Source organism: Eleutherodactylus coqui, chromosome 1 (assembly GCF_035609145.1).
Source record: "Eleutherodactylus coqui strain aEleCoq1 chromosome 1, aEleCoq1.hap1, whole genome shotgun sequence".
In the NCBI taxonomy this organism is placed as follows: Eukaryota; Metazoa; Chordata; class Amphibia; order Anura; family Eleutherodactylidae; genus Eleutherodactylus; species Eleutherodactylus coqui.
In genome coordinates, this window is record NC_089837.1 from 437,750,174 (window position 1) to 437,768,396 (window position 18,223).

An 18,223-nucleotide genomic window follows, 5' to 3' on the forward strand; every position below is an offset into this window, starting at 1 on the left:
AAAACTCACTTTCATATAAAAACTAAATTTTTAGGACCTTTTATTTTAAGAAAATGCATTAAAATATTTTTTAAATTATAGTATTTAAGGAAATTCTCTGCATTTTCACATATTGTAGAGACGACTATGGAAACGTATTAAATTATTCCTGTCACTTTGCAGGATCAAAAAGTTACAAATGCTGGCACACATCACTTTTGTACAAAAACGTGCAACTTTTTGCAGTGTTATACCCTTTTTAGACAAGCTGATTCTCGTTTGAATGAGCGAACAAATGAGTGACGTCACCACTAATTGGTTCGCTCTCGGTCAGCCTGTATAGACGGGCAGATCATCGTTGAAAATCGTTCTCTTTTTGTTGTGTTTCGCTAAATGCAATGATAAGTGCGCGAGCCAACGATGATTTTTAGTCCTGCTGAAACCGAAAAAATGCCGGTGTGACTGAGCCCTTAGAGTTAGTACAGGGATCATTCAGGGCTTATATAACTTTTCCAGACAATCCAAAACTTTTGTTAGGTTAGAGAAAAAAAACTTGTAGGATGCAATAAAACAAAATTCTTCAGACTAGCAGTTCAACAAGCAGACAGTACTGTACCTGCATATCCCCAGAGTAACAGCTGCGCTACAATGTAATATATTATATTGTTTAAAACATTATGTCATTATTTAATCATCTAATTTAACCTAATTGGCAAGTTTTCGCATATTCACTTCAAAACATTCTACTTTTTGCATGTTGACATAATCTATATATGTTGAGTAACTGAGCCATAGTAACATCACATTCTATTCCAATTCCTATATGAACTACCAGTATTCCCTGTTGGTTCGGTGCTTGTACAGAACATGTACTTATCTGTATTCTGGGGGAATCTGAGGTAGAAAAACATCTCCAGTTCAATATTGCATTGCAGGAGCTGAACTAAACCATAAGAACTATAAGGCCTCATGCACACAACCATAGCAGAGCTTTGTACAACCTCTGAGTCGCAAAGCTATATTATAGCACCCGGTGTATTGGTGCCACAGGGACTACGCTGTTGTGTTCTCCGGCGTCATGGAAATGAACAGGCAACTAGGTGAAAAGAAGAAGGTGAAGTTTGCACCTTTGGAATCCATTTACCTCAACAAAGTAAATGGTTCTACTGTGGGCTTCATATGAATATACTTTTTGGGTATTCACACAGAGACCCTGCCGAAAAGCTAATATCACATTTAAGGCTGTTGGCTAAGAAATAAAAATATATACACTAAATGTCATACTAAAATGGCATAACTGATGCAGTTCTAGTATTACTGTATGAGGTCTCATTCAGATGAGCGCTATTTTCTCGCTGCTAAGCAGAGCACAAAACACGCTTCTATAGGAACCAATAGGTTCTTAGAGAAGCGTTCATATTGATGATTGTTAGACGCGCTGAATTAGCGCATCTAACAAAGATAGGACATGCGAGTGCAAACTCGCATGTCGGCTCCGAGGTGCGTGCAAAGATAGGACATGTCCTATCTTTGCTGCATGCTTTCCATAGGCTCTTATGGGAGTCTTGAAAGCACGCAGCACCTCGGATCGTATGAATGGGCTACTTCACATAGCTTGAAGTAGCCCATTCACATGATCTTTTCAGCACTATAGCAGCGCTGTTTTCTCACTTCTTAGCAGTGCGAAAATAGCACTCGTCTGAACAAGGCCTTATAGACATTCTATATAAAAGTAATATATATCGGACGCACAAAAGGCATCAGTGATGTCACTCTTAGGGCTCGGTCAGACGAGCATGCTTTACACGCTGCTAAGCAATGTGTAAACCACGCTGCTGACATGCAGAGAATTCTGCGCATGAACAGAGCACACTATAGCAGCGTGGACACTGCTAGGGACACAAATTACATATCTTTATGTCACGATGAGTTGCATCAGTTGATAAACTTTGTTCTGTATTGCAAATATAAAAACAGGGGGCAGTCTTATATCCTCACCTCTACTTGTCGCAGCTTCCTTCAAGGCTGTTAGAATTTTAGGCTTTAAATCTTCAGAAAGTAATCTTCCTTCTAGACCTGGAAACAGCGCTCTGAAAGACGTAGCAGTTTTGTTTCAATCACTTAGCTTTTATACCCCAAATTAACTAAATATTCTCATTATTTGTACAAATTAATAAGTTCTATTAAACACTTTGGATAAACTTTTACTTGTACACTATTTGGGAACAGCTCTTAATATATTTCAATCATTGACATATGGAGGTTGAGGGTTAAAGTAACATTAAACCTAGAAATAGATGCTCTTACCTAGGGTACTCCTCTGAGGTTATGTAAATAACATCCTTATCTGATACAGATGAAGAAAAAGAAATAAAGCTCCCATTCTGTAACGGAAGTATTTCAAGCCCAATAAGATCACTGTAATTCTCATCGCCAAGTATGAACTCAAGAATGTGAAGCTTCTCGTGAGCAGGTCCTCGGTGTCCACATTTCCTCAACACCTGACGGACCAGCGATGGGGTGACCTTCTTCACCGGCTTAGAATTGTTTATGGGAATTTGGAATGCAGCAGCAACATTAGCCGGTACCTTGGCAATCTGAGTCCCTGAGTTCTGGAGGTAGATCAGGATAGTTTTTGTGTACTCCTGATGTTCATCTATTTCTGTGAAGTTTACATCTGATTCTTTTAACCAGCATTTCTTGGCAGAGTATATCACAGGATTCTGAAATAGTTCTTTAAGGAGAGGTTCTATGATAGGTTTCCAGTGTGTCCTTACTTGGTCCACCTCGGGCCACACATGGTAAATGCTATCAGCAGAGAGAGGGAAATCAGGATTTTCTTCTGTCTCCATTCTCTTGATCGCTTCCAAAATAAGAGTAGCATATGTTTTTGGGACAACATTTTTGACCAGAAGTTCATTCCAAAGAGCTGCCGGATCTCGCCATTGATCTAATTCTCTCCATTTGATGCTCCTCCGGTTGTCTGTCAAGCCAAAAAACCCACTGATATGAACAGGGAGCCCTGTTTTGCTCTCATCTCCTGGTGGTAGCGGAAGAAAACAAAATGCCCTTCCAACAAACTGTGACTCTGCTCCTTTTACGTCTCCATTATGCCACAATGGCATGGCAATTCCAATAGTCGGAACAAATTTTAGGTCGTCAGCAAGAGAGTCTAATTCAGTGCAAATACCTCGACCTCCAACACTGTTGCAAACCAGCCAAGAGGAGGTTTGGGTTTCTTTGACACTTTCATCCTCCACAACAATATTTGCATGATAGGTGACACATGTTATACTATTGCTTGGGACCCCTTTACAGTAATTATCAATGGCTGTTCCAAGAATTTTGATAGAATTAGGTCTATCATGCTTTAATAGCTTGTTCTCGCTAGCTGTGACACGGAAAACCAGCTTTTCAGATCCATCTGCCTCTCGAATGTGCAAAGACACTTTCTGGACATTCTTCAGAAACAGAAGCACAGTGTCTGCATCGGCTCTAAAGGACTCGTACAGTTCTAGAACTTTTTCCTTATTATAGAGATTATTACTTAGTAATGATGGCTGGACACGGAGGGGGAATCTAAAGAATGTTCCTGGGTAATAACCTTCTGCAAGGGTTTCTTTTGTGCTCCCAAAAATGTCAATATATGGGGCAAATTGGTCCACCAATTCACTTATTTCTTTGCTGTCTTCTTTAATGTTCCAACACTGGCCTGACTCGTGACGCCCAAAAAGTACTTGGTGGGGATCCAGCATTCCTATCTGATCCCCACTGAAGATACTGGGAACATCTGATGAGGAAAAATAAAAAACAGAACATTAGAGAGCATCATTGTGACTACTGTAAATGCTGGTATATCAGACATAAAGACATGTCATCTTATTTACAGACACTGAAGAGCTGAATTTGTTATTTAGAGGAGTTTTCTAGCACTAAGATATTCATGACTTATCCTCACGATAGGTCATCAATATCAGATGGGTGGAGCTCCTCCGCTCAGGACCCTTGCCGATCTGGCAAATGAAGAAACCACAGCATTCTGATGAGTGCCGCTGTCACTCCCCAGGCCTGCATCATCACGTTCAGTCAGTCACATGGCCTGAAAGCAGCTCAGGCCCATTCAAGCCGCTATTAAGTGTACAGAGCTGTACTTAGTATGCAGTCCATAGTCAGGTATTGAAACTGCCCACCTGACCCACTTGCCTCCAGTCCACAGCGTCCTTGGAGAAGGTTCAGAGAGCAAAATCCAATGTGGAAAAACAGGAAAACTGCAGCACAAGCCCAGACTTCATTAAAATCTCCTTTTTATTAAATTTCATATAAAATCAAGACCATAATACACATCATGATAAGTTGCTACGTGTTTTGGAAATTGCTTTCACTTTAAGAAGCGACTATTGTAATATGTTTAAAAAGGGTATTGGTTTTATTAAGGATATGCCATGACGAAGGAAAGCAATTTCCGAACCGCGTAGCAACTTGCCATACCACAATATGTACCATGCTCTGGATTTTATCTGCAATTTAATAAATAAGGAGGTTTTAACCCTTTCCAATCCAGTGTCAGACTTCTTCCGACACTGAGATTTCCCTGCATAGCTCCGCTGTCGGACCTCGTGAATGGCTGTGATTGGTTTATCGAGCGCGGGCTGTGATTGAGTGGCGCTCGATCCAATTACAGCGCTTACTTACACAGCGCTGATGGCGGGGGAGTTCAAAGCCGAGCAGGGAGATGACAGCGGGGAGAATTCTCAAGCAGCTTGCCGCACTGCCGGGGAGACCATCGCGCCGGGGACACAGATGCATGCTGACAGGTGAGTATTGCATTTTTTCTTTACCTACTATATAATCGAGTATAGCTAGGCTTATACTCGAGTCAATAAGTTTTACCAGTTTTTTTGTGGTAAAACTTATTGACTCGGCTTATACTCGGGTCGGCTAATACTCGAGTATATACGGTAATTAACTCACTTTTAATATTAAAAAATGCTAATAAAATTATCATGTTGATTAATTCCAAGGAATCCACAACACACTTTCCCATCCAAAATAAATAAGAGCTGGGGAACGTGCGGGGGAGGGTAGGGAAATTGGGTTGGAAAGGGTTAATGATGTCCGGGCTTGTGCTGCTATGCACTGCAGTGACAGCAGCCCTCAGTTACTTCAGACAGCTGATCAACTGGGGTCCCAAGTGGCGGACCCTCATGGATCTTAAATTAATGAATCTATTCTGAAGATGGAACATCAATATGCTAGTATCAGAATACCCATTTAACTTAATTTCAAGTACAAAACCAAGATCTTCTACATCTGTAAATTGGTCATGGGAACAATGAGAATCTATTTCACATTAAAGGGTTTGCCTCATTAAAAGCCCTTTTACGTGGCCTGAATTACCAACATTCCTCTGAATGTTCAATTGCCCCATAATTGGGCTGTGTAAAAAAGCCAAACATAAAAATGCTCAATAATCAGTTGTAAATGTTCCAGTGTGAGCCGGAAGATGTACAGCCGACCTACGGGGATGGAAGATCGTGCTAACAATTAGTCCCCATAGCAGCCATGTAACATAAAAGCAACGAAGCGCCAATCAACATGCTTACTGATCGGCATTTATTTACACCAGGTCAAAAATAAGCCCATTTAAAAGGATCCTTATTAAGTGATCAGTTGTTATCTGGAGATGGAATCTGCTAGCAAGTGCCTAAAAAGGTTTTCTGAGGTCTTTTTCTTAACCCTTTCCAATCCACTGACTGGCGTCTTCCAACACTCTGATTGAAGCTTGTACAGCTCCAATGTCAGAAGATGTCCGACAGGGTATTCTTTCCGTCTATTGCCAGCCATTCCACTGTTAAAGACTATCTGGCGCACACACACTGGGCTCTAGCCAGCAGATGGCCCTACTGTATAACAGCAAAAAGAAAAAACCTTTTAGGAAACCCTGAATCCAAAATTGGATTGGAAAGGGTTAATATAAAATCCAACTGTCCCTGCCATAAAGCAAGAAGTAGTCATATAAGTACTTACCTCTCACCACTCCCTGCTGTGTCCCACACAGCTGCTGGGTCCTCGCTCCCGCTGTTTGTTTACAGGCTGCAGTCCCGCCTGTTTACAGAATGTCACATAAGATGAAACCAATGACAGAGCTCAGTGCTGGATCGCTGAGCTCGGTCATTGACTGCAGCACCTTATATAAAGATAAGGCAGGCACAACCAACAATATAAATCACTAGCCCGGGTACCCGATACAGAGCGTGTGCAATACAAAACGGGACATTCTAAGTAAGAAAATATGATATCAGAACATACGCATAAATCCGTCAAAGGACACCGCTGCTGATTAATGCTATGTGAATGTATTAACCTAAAATAGACAAATTCAATGATCCTTGTCTGTGATTGGTTGCTATTTGGCTTACTACTGAGGTAAAATGAAAGCTGCGCTGTGATTGGTTGCCAGAGCTCAGCTTTCATTTCTTACGCTGCTGAGGTAAAATAAAAAGCTGCGCCCTCATTGGTTGCTAAGGGCAACAGTTTTCAATCCTCAGTGCTGAGACAAAATTAAAGCTGCTCTGTGATTGGTTGCTATTCTCAGGTATATGTAATGGATGGAAGTCCAGGGGCTTTGCTGATACTATGCTGATGTTAGTGAATCGTTTCCAGGAGAGCTGCTCTATGTCTGCACTTGCACTGTATAATTTGTACTGTTTGCTATTTTGTACATGACATACCTGTATTGGAGTTTAGCATCTCTCATAGAAGGTAGCGGCAAGTGTCCATATTCTATTATGTTTACGGACACCCGGGTTTGATACCCTCCTTATGGAGATTTGTAAGGCCTCCTTTCCACGGGTTATTCTTTATTGCGTTATCCACGACAATAATCCGCACGCGGTAACACATTAAATGCTTTACATAGGATAACTATGGATAGCGCAGCCCGATGTACACAAGCAGAAACCCACCACGATTTTCTGCTCGAATATAAAAATTGCAGCATGCTGCGATTTTCTGCGATGAACCCATCATAATGATAGGCTCATCGCAAAAAATCGCGGTGACTTTAAGTGCTCTGCCGCGGTGGAAATTCACTTGAGTTAAAACGCAATGCCCATGGACAGGCGTTGCCCCGCAGCTATTACGTTCTGTTGAACCTAATAGCTCAGTGCTTACGGTGTGGAATTACACCACGGAATTCCGCCCCGTGAATTCACCCGTAATCACCCGCGGCATGTTCTATTTGCAGAGGGCGTACACGTGGACGGCTTCCATTGCAGTCAATGGAAGCCATCCATCACGTTATCTTCCGCTGTAGCCCAGCGGAAGATAGCGTGAAAACACTTCCCCGCCTACCGCCGGTTGCGTCATGTGAAGCTGTGGGCATGTCATATGACGCGCCGGCCGCGTCATGTGCTCTACTGTGCATGTGCGCCGGAGCATCATGCGGGGCGTCGGGCGGCAGATCCGGAGGTAAGTATGGGGTCTCTGGGGGTACACCGTGACAGGCTCCGCTGCGAAATTCCGCTTGGGGAGCCCGTCACGGCCGTGGGCACTAGGCTTAAGTCTTTTTAAATTACTGTCAGTGTGTTTATGTTGCAATAAAGGATAGCTTGTGTTATTTTTTAATGTTCAATCCTTTTTTTATTAATTAAAGAAAGTTAGATATCAATTGTAAAGTATCAGATACATACATTCCATATACTGCTTAGGCATAAAAAAGATTATTAAGATAACATAGTAAACAACATAGATATGGGAAATGCAAGACTTCCTTATGACGTATTCTATCGTAAATTGTAGTCTTATAACATATAATATCAGGGGGGGGGGATGGAAAGTAAGGGCAGGAGGAGGGAGGGGGGGGGGGGAGAACGGGGGGGGGGAAGTCCATGCTCGAACTTATGCGAAAACTTCCAAACTCTTGAAGTAGTCAGTAAGTGTGGAAATGAAGAAAAGTTCTTCCTCTGTTCATGCTCAGTATTTACATTGATTTCCTGTACCGGGTGTTCTAGATAGAGATATTAGAGTTTTAGGTTTAGTAAAGATTGGCGTGGGTGGAAACGTTTTATCCAAGGGTCCCATGTCTCCACAAAGCCAGGGATTGTATTTCCTCTTATGGCATATATTTTTTCCATATACATATGTTCTGACATCAGTTGTATAATTTCCTCCATGGAGGGTACCTGGTGGGATCTCCAGTTCCTCACTATCAGGAGTTTATAAGTCATCAGACAGTGGGTGATGAGTTTTCTGTACTTTGGGGATACCCCCTCAACTCCCAACAATAACAAAGGCAGATCCGGTTCTAATGAAATAACGGTTCCTGTCATTGATTTTATGAGTTGTAGGAGCTCCCTCCACACTCCGTTGATTTTTGGGCAACTCCAGAATATGTGCAGAAGGGATCCTCTTCGCCCACAATCTCTCCAGCACAGATCCGATGATTCAGGAAAGAAATCTGCCAATCTCACTGGGGATCTGTACCAGCGAGTCGTAAGTTTGTAATGAACCTCTATTAGTGTGGCACATAAAGATGATTTGTTTGCCCATTTGTATGACTGGTTCCATTGATCTGTTGAATACGATCTGCCTAAGTCCTTTTCCCAGTTTAGGGTATGCGCCTTTTTCATTTGGTTGGGCTGTGAGTTGGAATCTCCACAAAATAACTCGTAGATGTCTTTCAGGGGGGTTTTGTGAGACGATGGGTTGAAGAGGAGATTTGTTAGTATTTTAGGTAAGGAGGTTCTTCGAGCTGCCAGAGTGGACCACCTGCTTTTGAGCTGGGAATATAGAAGAAAGTCTCCTCCATGTAGCCCATATTCGATTTGGAGTTGATGGAAGGTTTTCATTTTGTTTCCTTCAGCTAAGTCTCCAATAGTTTCGATTCCCTTTAACTTCCAGCTTTTGGTGTGTATAGTATTGGGTTCAAATTCTGTACATCCCAATGGGAGGGATATGGATGTTCTGGGGAGGGCGTCTCTCGTGATCCGGAGGATGTGTTTCCATATTTCTAGTGTGTTTGCTATTATTGGATTCGTTATTAGATTAGTTTTCCAATTCAAGGAAGTGGCTAGTAGTAGTTCTTTTAAGGTCCCTCCTCTTAGGCTGTTTTGTTCAATGGATAACCAGCTAATTCCTGTTTGGGATATTCCCCAAGGTCTTGTCTGAACGATGATGTTAGCTTCGTAATAAGCAGCTATGTTGGGAACTCCCAGGCCTCCTTTTCTTTTGGGGGTGTATAGGATGGTGGCGGCGACTCTGGGTCTTTTATTGTTCCAAATAAAGGACATAAGTTGTTTTTGTAGTTCTTTTAATAGTTTTGGGTTACATCTTAGTGGGATAGTTCTAAAAATATATAGGATCTTAGGCAGTATCATCATTTTGTAAGTGACAACTCTGCCCATCCAAGTAAGTTCTGTTTTACTGAAGTCACTCAGATCTTGATGAATGGCTTGTATAAGTTGGGATATGTTATTATCCATGATATTTATTATGGGAGTGTTAATTGTTGTTCCCAAATACTGGACACCTCCTGGGTCCCACTCAAATGGAAACTCTTCTTTAATTATTGTTTTTAACTTAGAGTGTAGATTGATGGGGAGAACCTTAGATTTAGTCGGATTTATTTTATAGTACGACATTGTGCCGAAATTGACTAGCAGTTTGTACACCTCTCTCAGTGAGCTCAACGGGGAGGAAAGCATCAACACGATGTCGTCAGCGAACAGTCCTATTTTTTGGTCCCTGCCCGCCAGCGGGATCCCACTTATCTTATCATTGAGTCTAATAGCTTCAGCTAGCGGTTCAATTGTTAATATAAATAGAGTGGGCGAGAGGGGGCAGCCCTGTCTAGTGCCGTTAGATATTAGGAATGGGTCTGACAGGACTCCGTTTGTAAGGACTCTCGCCGACGGGGTTCTATACAGTGCTTGAATAGCTGATAATATATTTCCCTGCATCCCGAACTTCTCCAAAACCGAGAAGGCATACCCCCAGTGTAGTCTGTCGAATGCCTTCTCCGCGTCCAAAGTTAGGAGCAGAGAAGGCAATCGAGAGCTCTCCACCTCCCCTACCACATCAATCAGCCGGCGGGTGGCATCTGATGCCTGTCTTCCCTTGACAAATCCCGCTTGGTCGGAGTGTATGAGGCACGGCGTGACCTCCAATAGTCTCAGGGAAAGGATTTTAGCGTAGATTTTGGTATCATTGTTGAGAAGGGAAATAGGACGGAAATTCGCAGGGGTAGTCGGTTCTTTTCCCGGCTTGGGGATAGTTACGATAGTAGCTTGTAACATCTCGGCTGGGAGGTGACCTGTGTGCATTGCTATGTTGTATATTTCCTCCATATAGGGGATTAGTATATCTTTAAAAATTTTAAAATATTCACACGAGAAACCATCGGGTCCTGGTGCTTTATCTTTTTTTGTTCTGTTTATAACTTGACGTATTTCTTGTTGTGTGATTTTGGAGTTTATTTTATTTAATTGCTCTTCACTTAATTTTGGTAGTTGTAGGGCTGAAAGGAATGAGTCTATGGCTTTAGCCGAGGGCGGGTGGACTTCAGGGTTATTATTTAAATTATATAGCTCTTCATAGAATTTTCTGAACTGTTCTGCTATGTCTTTGGGATGTAGTATTTTGTTTTTTGAGATCTGGTCTATCACGAAGGGTATTTTAGATTTGACTCTTTTTTGTTTGATTTTGTTTGCCATCCATTTAGTGTTTTTATTCGCTTCCGTATAGTAAGTAGTTTTCATAAGTTTTGTGTTTTTTTCGATTTCGTCTATTAGAATGTTGCGAATTTTAAGTCTGGCTTCTCTTATAAGATTACCGTTAGGAGGGAGGTGAGATGTCTGGGTGTGATTTTCTAGCTTTTTGAGTTCTTCTATAGCTGTTTTTAGCAGGGCGTTTTTCTCTTTTTTGTAAATGGACCCCTGTTGGATCATAGCTCCTCTGATGACCGATTTATGAGCATTCCATAGCGTGAAGCGACTTATATCTGGGGTATCATTATACAAGTAGTACTCTTCTAGTGCTTTTCTAATTTTTTGTTGAAATTTGGGGATCTTCATTAGAAAAGTGTTATTTCTCCAGGTGTTGGATAAAATTACCGGGGGACCCACTTTCAGCTTCAACGAGATCGGCGCATGGTCCGACCAAGTTGTGACTCCTATCCTGGCTTCAAGACTTTTGTTTAGTATATGAAAATCTCCCAAGAACATATCTATTCTAGAAGATGAGTTGTGTCTAAAGGAATAGAAGGTATATTCCCTGGAGTCAAGATTTAGTACTCTGAAAAGATCATACAGTTCATTGCTTTGGATCCAAGTCGCCAAGCAAGTTCCTCTGCTCCTGTCAGGGTGGGTGGAGTCCAGTATGCGGTCATTGATTGCGTTAAAATCCCCACATATCAGCAGTGAGCCCCTCTGGACTCGCCTAATTTTCCTCGTCACCCTGTTCAAGAAGCTGATTTGCTTTGAGTTTGGAGCATAAATGTTGACCAGGGTAACGAGGAACCCCTCAATTTTACATATTAAAATTAGAAATCTACCTTCAGGGTCTTTGGTTTCTTCCAGTAACTGAAAATCCACCGAGTCTCTAACAGCAATCATAACACCGGATCTTTTCTTGGATGCGTTAGCAAGGAAGCATTTGTTGAATTTGGGATGCTCAATCTTTGGGTGGTTTAAAGCTTTTAAATGTGTTTCTTGAACACAGAGGATGTCCGTATGGGATGTTATAGCTTCTCTCCACATACAGGATCTTTTATATGGTGAATTCAATCCCCTTGTGTTCAAAGAAGTTATTTTCAGGTCCATTTTGTTTTCTGGTTCGCTGCTTTATTGTTAGGAGAGAACTCTAGGTTAATACTTGAGGTTTCTAGAACTATCCCGGTCCAGTAAGGTAAGTGGAAGTAGATGGATTTTTGTACGGAGGTTTCCTTTTGGTGTAGAGTTAGGTGAGCATATTGCATGGAGGAGGAGCTAGGGGATGTCATAACTTGGAGGAACTGGTAAAAGTCAGTTCGTGTGGCTGTTGGTAACTTGAGGATGGAATAAACTTGGGAGGACCTGTCCTTCATTGGGTTTTAAGGCCCTAGGAAGGTCTAGTTTGGGGGTAAAGTTCAGCCTGTGCCCGAGCTTTTTATGCGTTTGGTGCCCAGGGTAAAGATGTGGTTGGTCTTCTTGTTAGCATTTCAACGGTGGGGTGATCTGTCTTTGTTTGGCTTGTTATGCTGTTTGCGAGACCAATCTTTAGCTACATAAGGTTGTTGTCGTTCTTGGGGTTCTATGATGTTCCATTCTTTAAGGAGGCGCGAGCCTTCTTCGTAAGTGAGGGCTTTCCCGTCCTTATTAATGTATAGTTTAGTGGGGAAACCCCATCTATATGTTAGATTGTTTTCCCTCAGAGCCTTTGTTATGTTTGTAAATTTTTTTCTGGCCAGCATTGTGGTCTGGGAAAAATCCGCGAAAATTTTAATGTTGTTGTAAGGCGGGGGGAGGTCTTTTGTGTTTCTAGCAGCTCTCATCAAATTTTCTTTAGTCTGGAAGAAGTGCACTCTGGCGATGACGTCTCTTGGGACATCTTCGGGGATGTTTTTGGGCTTTGGGAGCCTGTGTATCCTATCCAGGATACGTTCGTCTTTTTTTGAATTGGGGAGGAGGGTCTTAATTAATTCTTGCACGAAGTCGTTTAGTTGTTCAGTTTTAACTGTTTCTGAAATGCCTCTGAGTTTTATGTTATTGCGTCGACTTCGATCTTCAAGGTCGGCCATTTTGTTTTTCAAATAATTGACTTCCTCCTCTAGCTTGTAATGAGCGTCGATGAGCTCATTATGTGAGCTTGTTAATTCCCCGGTTTTATTTTCCAGGTGGTCGACTCTCTCTTCCAAGACATTTAGGTTTCTGTCTATTTTACTGTTGATATCTGCCAGGTCGCTTTTGATTGAGCTTTTTAAAGCAATGACCAGGTCTTTTATGAAGCTTTGTGAAGCCATCTGGTCAGAGCATTCGAAATTTAATAGTGGGTCTGTACTCTCCCCTGCTTCTGAACTCTCATCTTCTGTGTGATTAGTATCTCTAGGGGAGGGTTCTTTCCTTGGACGTCTTTTTTCAGGGCTTTTGTTGGGGGAACTTATGGTTCGTTTATCTTTATTGCGTGTGGGAGCTGCCTGGGGAGAAGATAGTGCCTGCACTCCCCCCTCCTTCTCTATCTCGGCGACTGTCTGTGTCTCCGGGCTCTCTCTCCCTTCCGTGTCAAAGTGCATTGGCATATCGGTATGTGGGGAGTTAACTGCTGCAGCGGAGCTCTGTGGAGCGGGGTGTCTGGATTTTTTCCTTACCGCTATATCTTGCGGTCCCTGCGCTCGTGTTTCCTCTTCTCCTCCGGCGCTGCTGCAGGCTGCCTCCGCCATCTTGTTCTCCTCTGTGCCGCGCGCCGGATAAAAATCTGTTAGGCGCTTCGGTCCTGTCTTCCCGGTTCTCCTCCGGGTCGCCATCAGCTGGGGGTGAGTTTTGCTACCTCCGTGTAGCTTCTTTAGGTCTTTTTTAAGCCCTGGGCAGGCTTTTAAACGCTTTTAATCGGGCTTGAGAGCGGAGCTACTTAGAATGCGACTTGCATCGGCTCCGTCAGGCCACGCCCCCCCAGCTTGTGTTATTTTTTGACAACTTGTTTCATTTATTTGAGTGCCAAGTATTCCTACACAATTTGTCTTCCTTGTTCATGGTGCAGCGCCGTAAACAGGCAGCAGAAGCCTGTAAAAAGTAATGTCAGATGGGAGACCCAGAGTGATGGCGCAGGACACAGCGGGACAGGTTAGTAAATGATTATAGGGGGGAGTAGGATTTTATATTAAAAAAAGATCTAAGAAAGCCCCTTTAATTTTCCTGCAGTGCCTCCACAGAGGAAATGAAACATTACAGATTTCCCACTGAAATCGATGGACTATCTATGTAATGCATGTGCACTTTGGGTCCTCCAAAGAAAGAGCCTCTCTGTATAACCGCCCCTCCCGGTAAATAGATTGAGGTTCTGAAGGGGTAAACTGTTAAAATTGTAGAACAATGTATCAGTTAATTGTTCTTTTATTGAATTGTAGACTAGAAGGATATAGCATGATGCTAGTATAAGTAGTGAATGGGTTAAACAAAAGCTTTCTATAGCCTGCATGGTACTGGGACAAACAGGAGATAAGACAGTCTCCCAGACCCCCCCCCCCCTTGCATTCCTTTTCACTGAATTCATAACAGTTTCATTGTATGTTATAGTTACACCTTAAAAGGTGTAACTTATGTTAATCATTTTAGTTGTAGCCTATAATGTATTATTATTAATCTTGGAGGTATATACTTTTCATGTGATGTCATTTATGGTATATAAACCACATACACCTTAGAATAAATTAGAAATCATCTGATACCACAATAAGGCTGGTGTGATATGTATTTCTCCTGGGTCCCAGACTTTTACACGAAATCTGGGAGTGTCTTCTCCTCATAAACACATAAATTCTCCTTACATAAACCTCCTCTATTAACGTTGTATTCCCTAATGGTATTTTAGTTGATATCCATAACCTTTATTTACATTGCAGTTACATGGTAATGGCTGTCATGAACACTGAAACGCTTTATCTACCATACCTGTTATATGGTAAACTGAGTTAAATCCAATGCCAAACCTCCCAACCTTCAACGGATCATCTTTTTTCCTACTTCTGGCAATTTCTTGGATTCCATGCCAGTCTTCAGGAGTGAAAACGGCATTATTGTATACATAAAGTGCAGGACCTAAGTATTTGTAAAGAAAAACAAGGGCAATATTAAATATCTGTATCATATGTGCAGCTACTGTTTATCTGAAGCACACACTTCTGCAACATGGAAGACAAGTACAGAACCCTCTTAGAATACATATTTTAACAGTATTAAGGCCTTAGTCAGACGGGCGTTTTTTCGCGCGATTTGCGGATCGCATGACGGATGCGCATCCGCAAATCGCGTGACCGGTGCCCGAAAATCGCCCGAAAATCTGCTCCTAGCCGCGTTTCATTAGAAACGGGCCGGAGCTGTCCAGCGCATTGCATTCAATGGAGCCGGCACTACAGCCCGCTCCATTGAAAGCAATGCGCTGCGGGCGAGTGTGGGATGAATTGTCGGGAAGGGCTTAAATATATAAGCCCTTCCCTGCAATTCATCCAGAAAAGTGTTAAAATAAAAAATATATATATACTTACCTGCTCCCGGCAGCCGGAGTTCCGCGCGGCCGGCCTGCAGTGGGTGTGAAGGGGGTGTGAGTCAGACCTGCCCCCTGATTGGCTCAGCGCTGAGCCAATCAGGGGGCAGGTCTGACTCACACCCCCTTCACACCCACTGCAGGCCGGCCGCGCGGAACTCCGGCTGCCGGGAGCAGGTGAGTATATATATATTTTTTATTTTAACACTTTTCTGGATGAATTGCAGGGAAGGGCTTATATATTTAAGCCCTTCCTGACAATTCATCCCACGCACGCCGGCAGCCCATTGCTTTCAATGGAGTCGGCTGTATTGCCGGCTCCATTGAATTCAACGGGCAAACATCGTTCTTCTCTGCCACAGCTGTTACAGCTGTGGCAGAGAAGAAGGATTTGTCTTCTATATGTTCTCAATGGGGTCGGCGCTGCTGCCGTCGGCCCCATTGAGCGCATATAGAGAAGAGAACGGGAATCGCAGATCGCAGATATGTGCGATCTGCGATTTCTGTTCTATAATTTATCGGACGAGCGCATAAAAAGCGCTCATGTGTCTGATACCATTGCAAAGCAATGGTTTTATAAAATCACCGGACGCATGCGCATGCGCAAATCGCGGCAAAAAACGCCCGTCTGACTAAGGCCTTAAGGCTGCATTCCCATCTAAGGGCTTTTACCCACTAGCGCCTTTTTAATGCTGTGATTTTACTGCGTTGTTTTCAATGGGACTTTCTAACGTTAAAATTGCATTGCACAAAAATCGCAAAAAGCACAAACTTGCAATTTTTGTGCAATGCGATTTTACCATTAGAAAGTCCCATTGAAAAAAATGCAGCAGTATGTTCTCAATGGGGTCGCTGCTGCTGCTGCTGCCATCCCCACTGACCAGTAGGTGAAACACCTGGATATGACAGCATCCAGGGGTTTCACATCCAAAGAATCCCCTGCTGCTGTGTAAATGCTGTCACAGCCACAGAAGGGGATAGCGGGCATCGCACTTTATGTGCAAATTTTAAACGCTGCCAAGTGCGTTTTTTTTCAGCGTAATGCCCGCTTTGGTCATGCGAATTTCTGTACGCATGCGTTTTGCACAAAAAAAATGCACGCAAAAAAACGCCCGTCTGACTGAGCCCTTGGAAAGCAAACATGTTCTCTGTTTGAAAAACGGGGGGTGATTACATGAACAAAACTCCATATTACCCTTCCTTGGGACAGGGTGACAGGCAAAAGAATCACAGATCATCTTTGCTGTTTGCTTGTCTGCTGCCCCTTACCCCACCTGTTACACACACAAACTGAAATGACAGCTGAAAATTCTGTGTTACCGGCCCCACTTCAAAAAGCTGTATATCCAGTTCTAAGACTCTTGGTTTCAAAATGACACATTAAGCATGTCACTAAACACTGACAGAACTGGAGCTACAGCCGTTCAAAATAGAATGAGCTCAGTTTGTCCAAAAATCAAAAGACATCGCAATAGACAAGTTTTTACAGGCATAACATGATGACATAGCTACAAAATGTTACGTATACTGATTAAACTGGGTGTATTAAAGTTGTACCAATCTAAAATGGTCGCTGTCATGTTTTCTCGCCTTACATTGTTATTTTATTGTGAGAACATTTTGCAAAAAAAAAATCTAAGGCCTGGCCAGGGCCAATGCATAGGTCAAGAAGGGAAAGGGTGGTGTTAGGAAAGTTCTAGGGGAGGGAGTCTTTTCTCTCTCTCAGGGCTGCCACCCCAAGGGGCATGGGGGCTGTAAGATTGTATGTAGGAAAATAAATTTATAGGGATGATAGTAGGCTCGTCCCCGTTGTAGTGAAGGTGTAATTTATCCATTGTGTCCAGATGTTAAGACATTTATCATGCTTGTCTTCTGTTATTGATGTTAATTTATCATTGATCAAGTACCAGTTCGTAATGTCCTTCTTTTAGTAGAACAAACAGAGCTTGTCCTAAATTGTAGGGGGCTTAAAGGGGATGTCCCAAAATATAAACTTATCCCCTAAACACACAATAGGGGATAAGTGTCTTATTGATGGGGAGTTTGACTGCTTGGATTCCAACAATCACAAAAAAAGGGAGTCCAGGGCCCCCATATAAAAAGTGCGGCAGCAGAGCATGTGCACTGCCATGTCAGTCATCTATTTGAATCTGTTAAACAAAAGCTGTGTACAGTTGTTGGCAATCTCCTGCAGTCCCATACAGATGAATGAAAGGGCAGTGTCCATCCTCGACTGCTGCTCCATTCATGCACAGGACACCTTTGTTATAATAAGTTGGGTGTCCCAGCAATGTGAACTCTTAAATAGTTCTTTTAGACAGACAATTCTTAAAAGAGGAGACACAAATTAGATATTAGAAAAAACTTTATGACAGTGAGGGTGATCAATGAGTGGAACAGATTACCACAGGAAGTGGTGAGTCCTCCTTCAATGGAAATGTTCAAACACAGGCTGGACAAATATCTGTCTGGGATGATTTAGTGAATCCTGCACTGAGGGGTTGGACCAGATAACCCTGGAGGTCTCTTCCAATTCTACTATTCTATGATTCTATGACTTTTGAGCGATCATTTTGCAAAAACTACTACTTGGTACTAATGCCTATTAGTACCAATTAGTAGCGTGAGCTACTGGGAGCTGTATTCAGAGAACAGACCACCCGCTGTTCTCTGAATAAATTCCCTTTGTTCTGCCATGGAGCTGACAGCTGAGACAATGTAATCAGAGCTCCCCAAGCAGAACATAGTATGCGGGCCGTCTTATCAGCTCTTCTACCAAACAAAGGATTTCATGCTGAACTGAAATTCATCGTTTGGCAGAAAAGTGAAAGATTGGCACATTTACACCCAACGAATTTTGAGCGATAAACGTTGTGTCTAAATGGGCCTTAACATGTAGCCATTCAAAAACAAGCTCTTTCCAACTGCAATATCTCACATATGTGCAAATATAATATAGAAATTTTTGCTCAGATATATATTTCCATCTGTTTACTTTATTCTGGGCGCA

General features: G+C 42.5%; 1 protein-coding gene across 1 annotated transcript in view; it reads right to left on the minus strand.

Annotated features, from left to right (window-relative positions):
- The window catches only part of SACS (sacsin molecular chaperone), a 68,625-nt gene that overhangs the window by 19,572 nt on the left and 30,830 nt on the right, over positions 1 to 18,223 (minus strand). Inside the window, exons 6-8 of the mRNA XM_066582247.1 lie at positions 14,622 to 14,768; positions 2,287 to 3,769; positions 1,978 to 2,069 (exon numbers count right to left, since the gene is read on the minus strand). Coding sequence (XP_066438344.1) covers positions 1,978 to 2,069; positions 2,287 to 3,769; positions 14,622 to 14,768 — 1,722 coding nt within the window. The remainder of the gene's footprint in view (positions 1 to 1,977; positions 2,070 to 2,286; positions 3,770 to 14,621; positions 14,769 to 18,223) is intronic.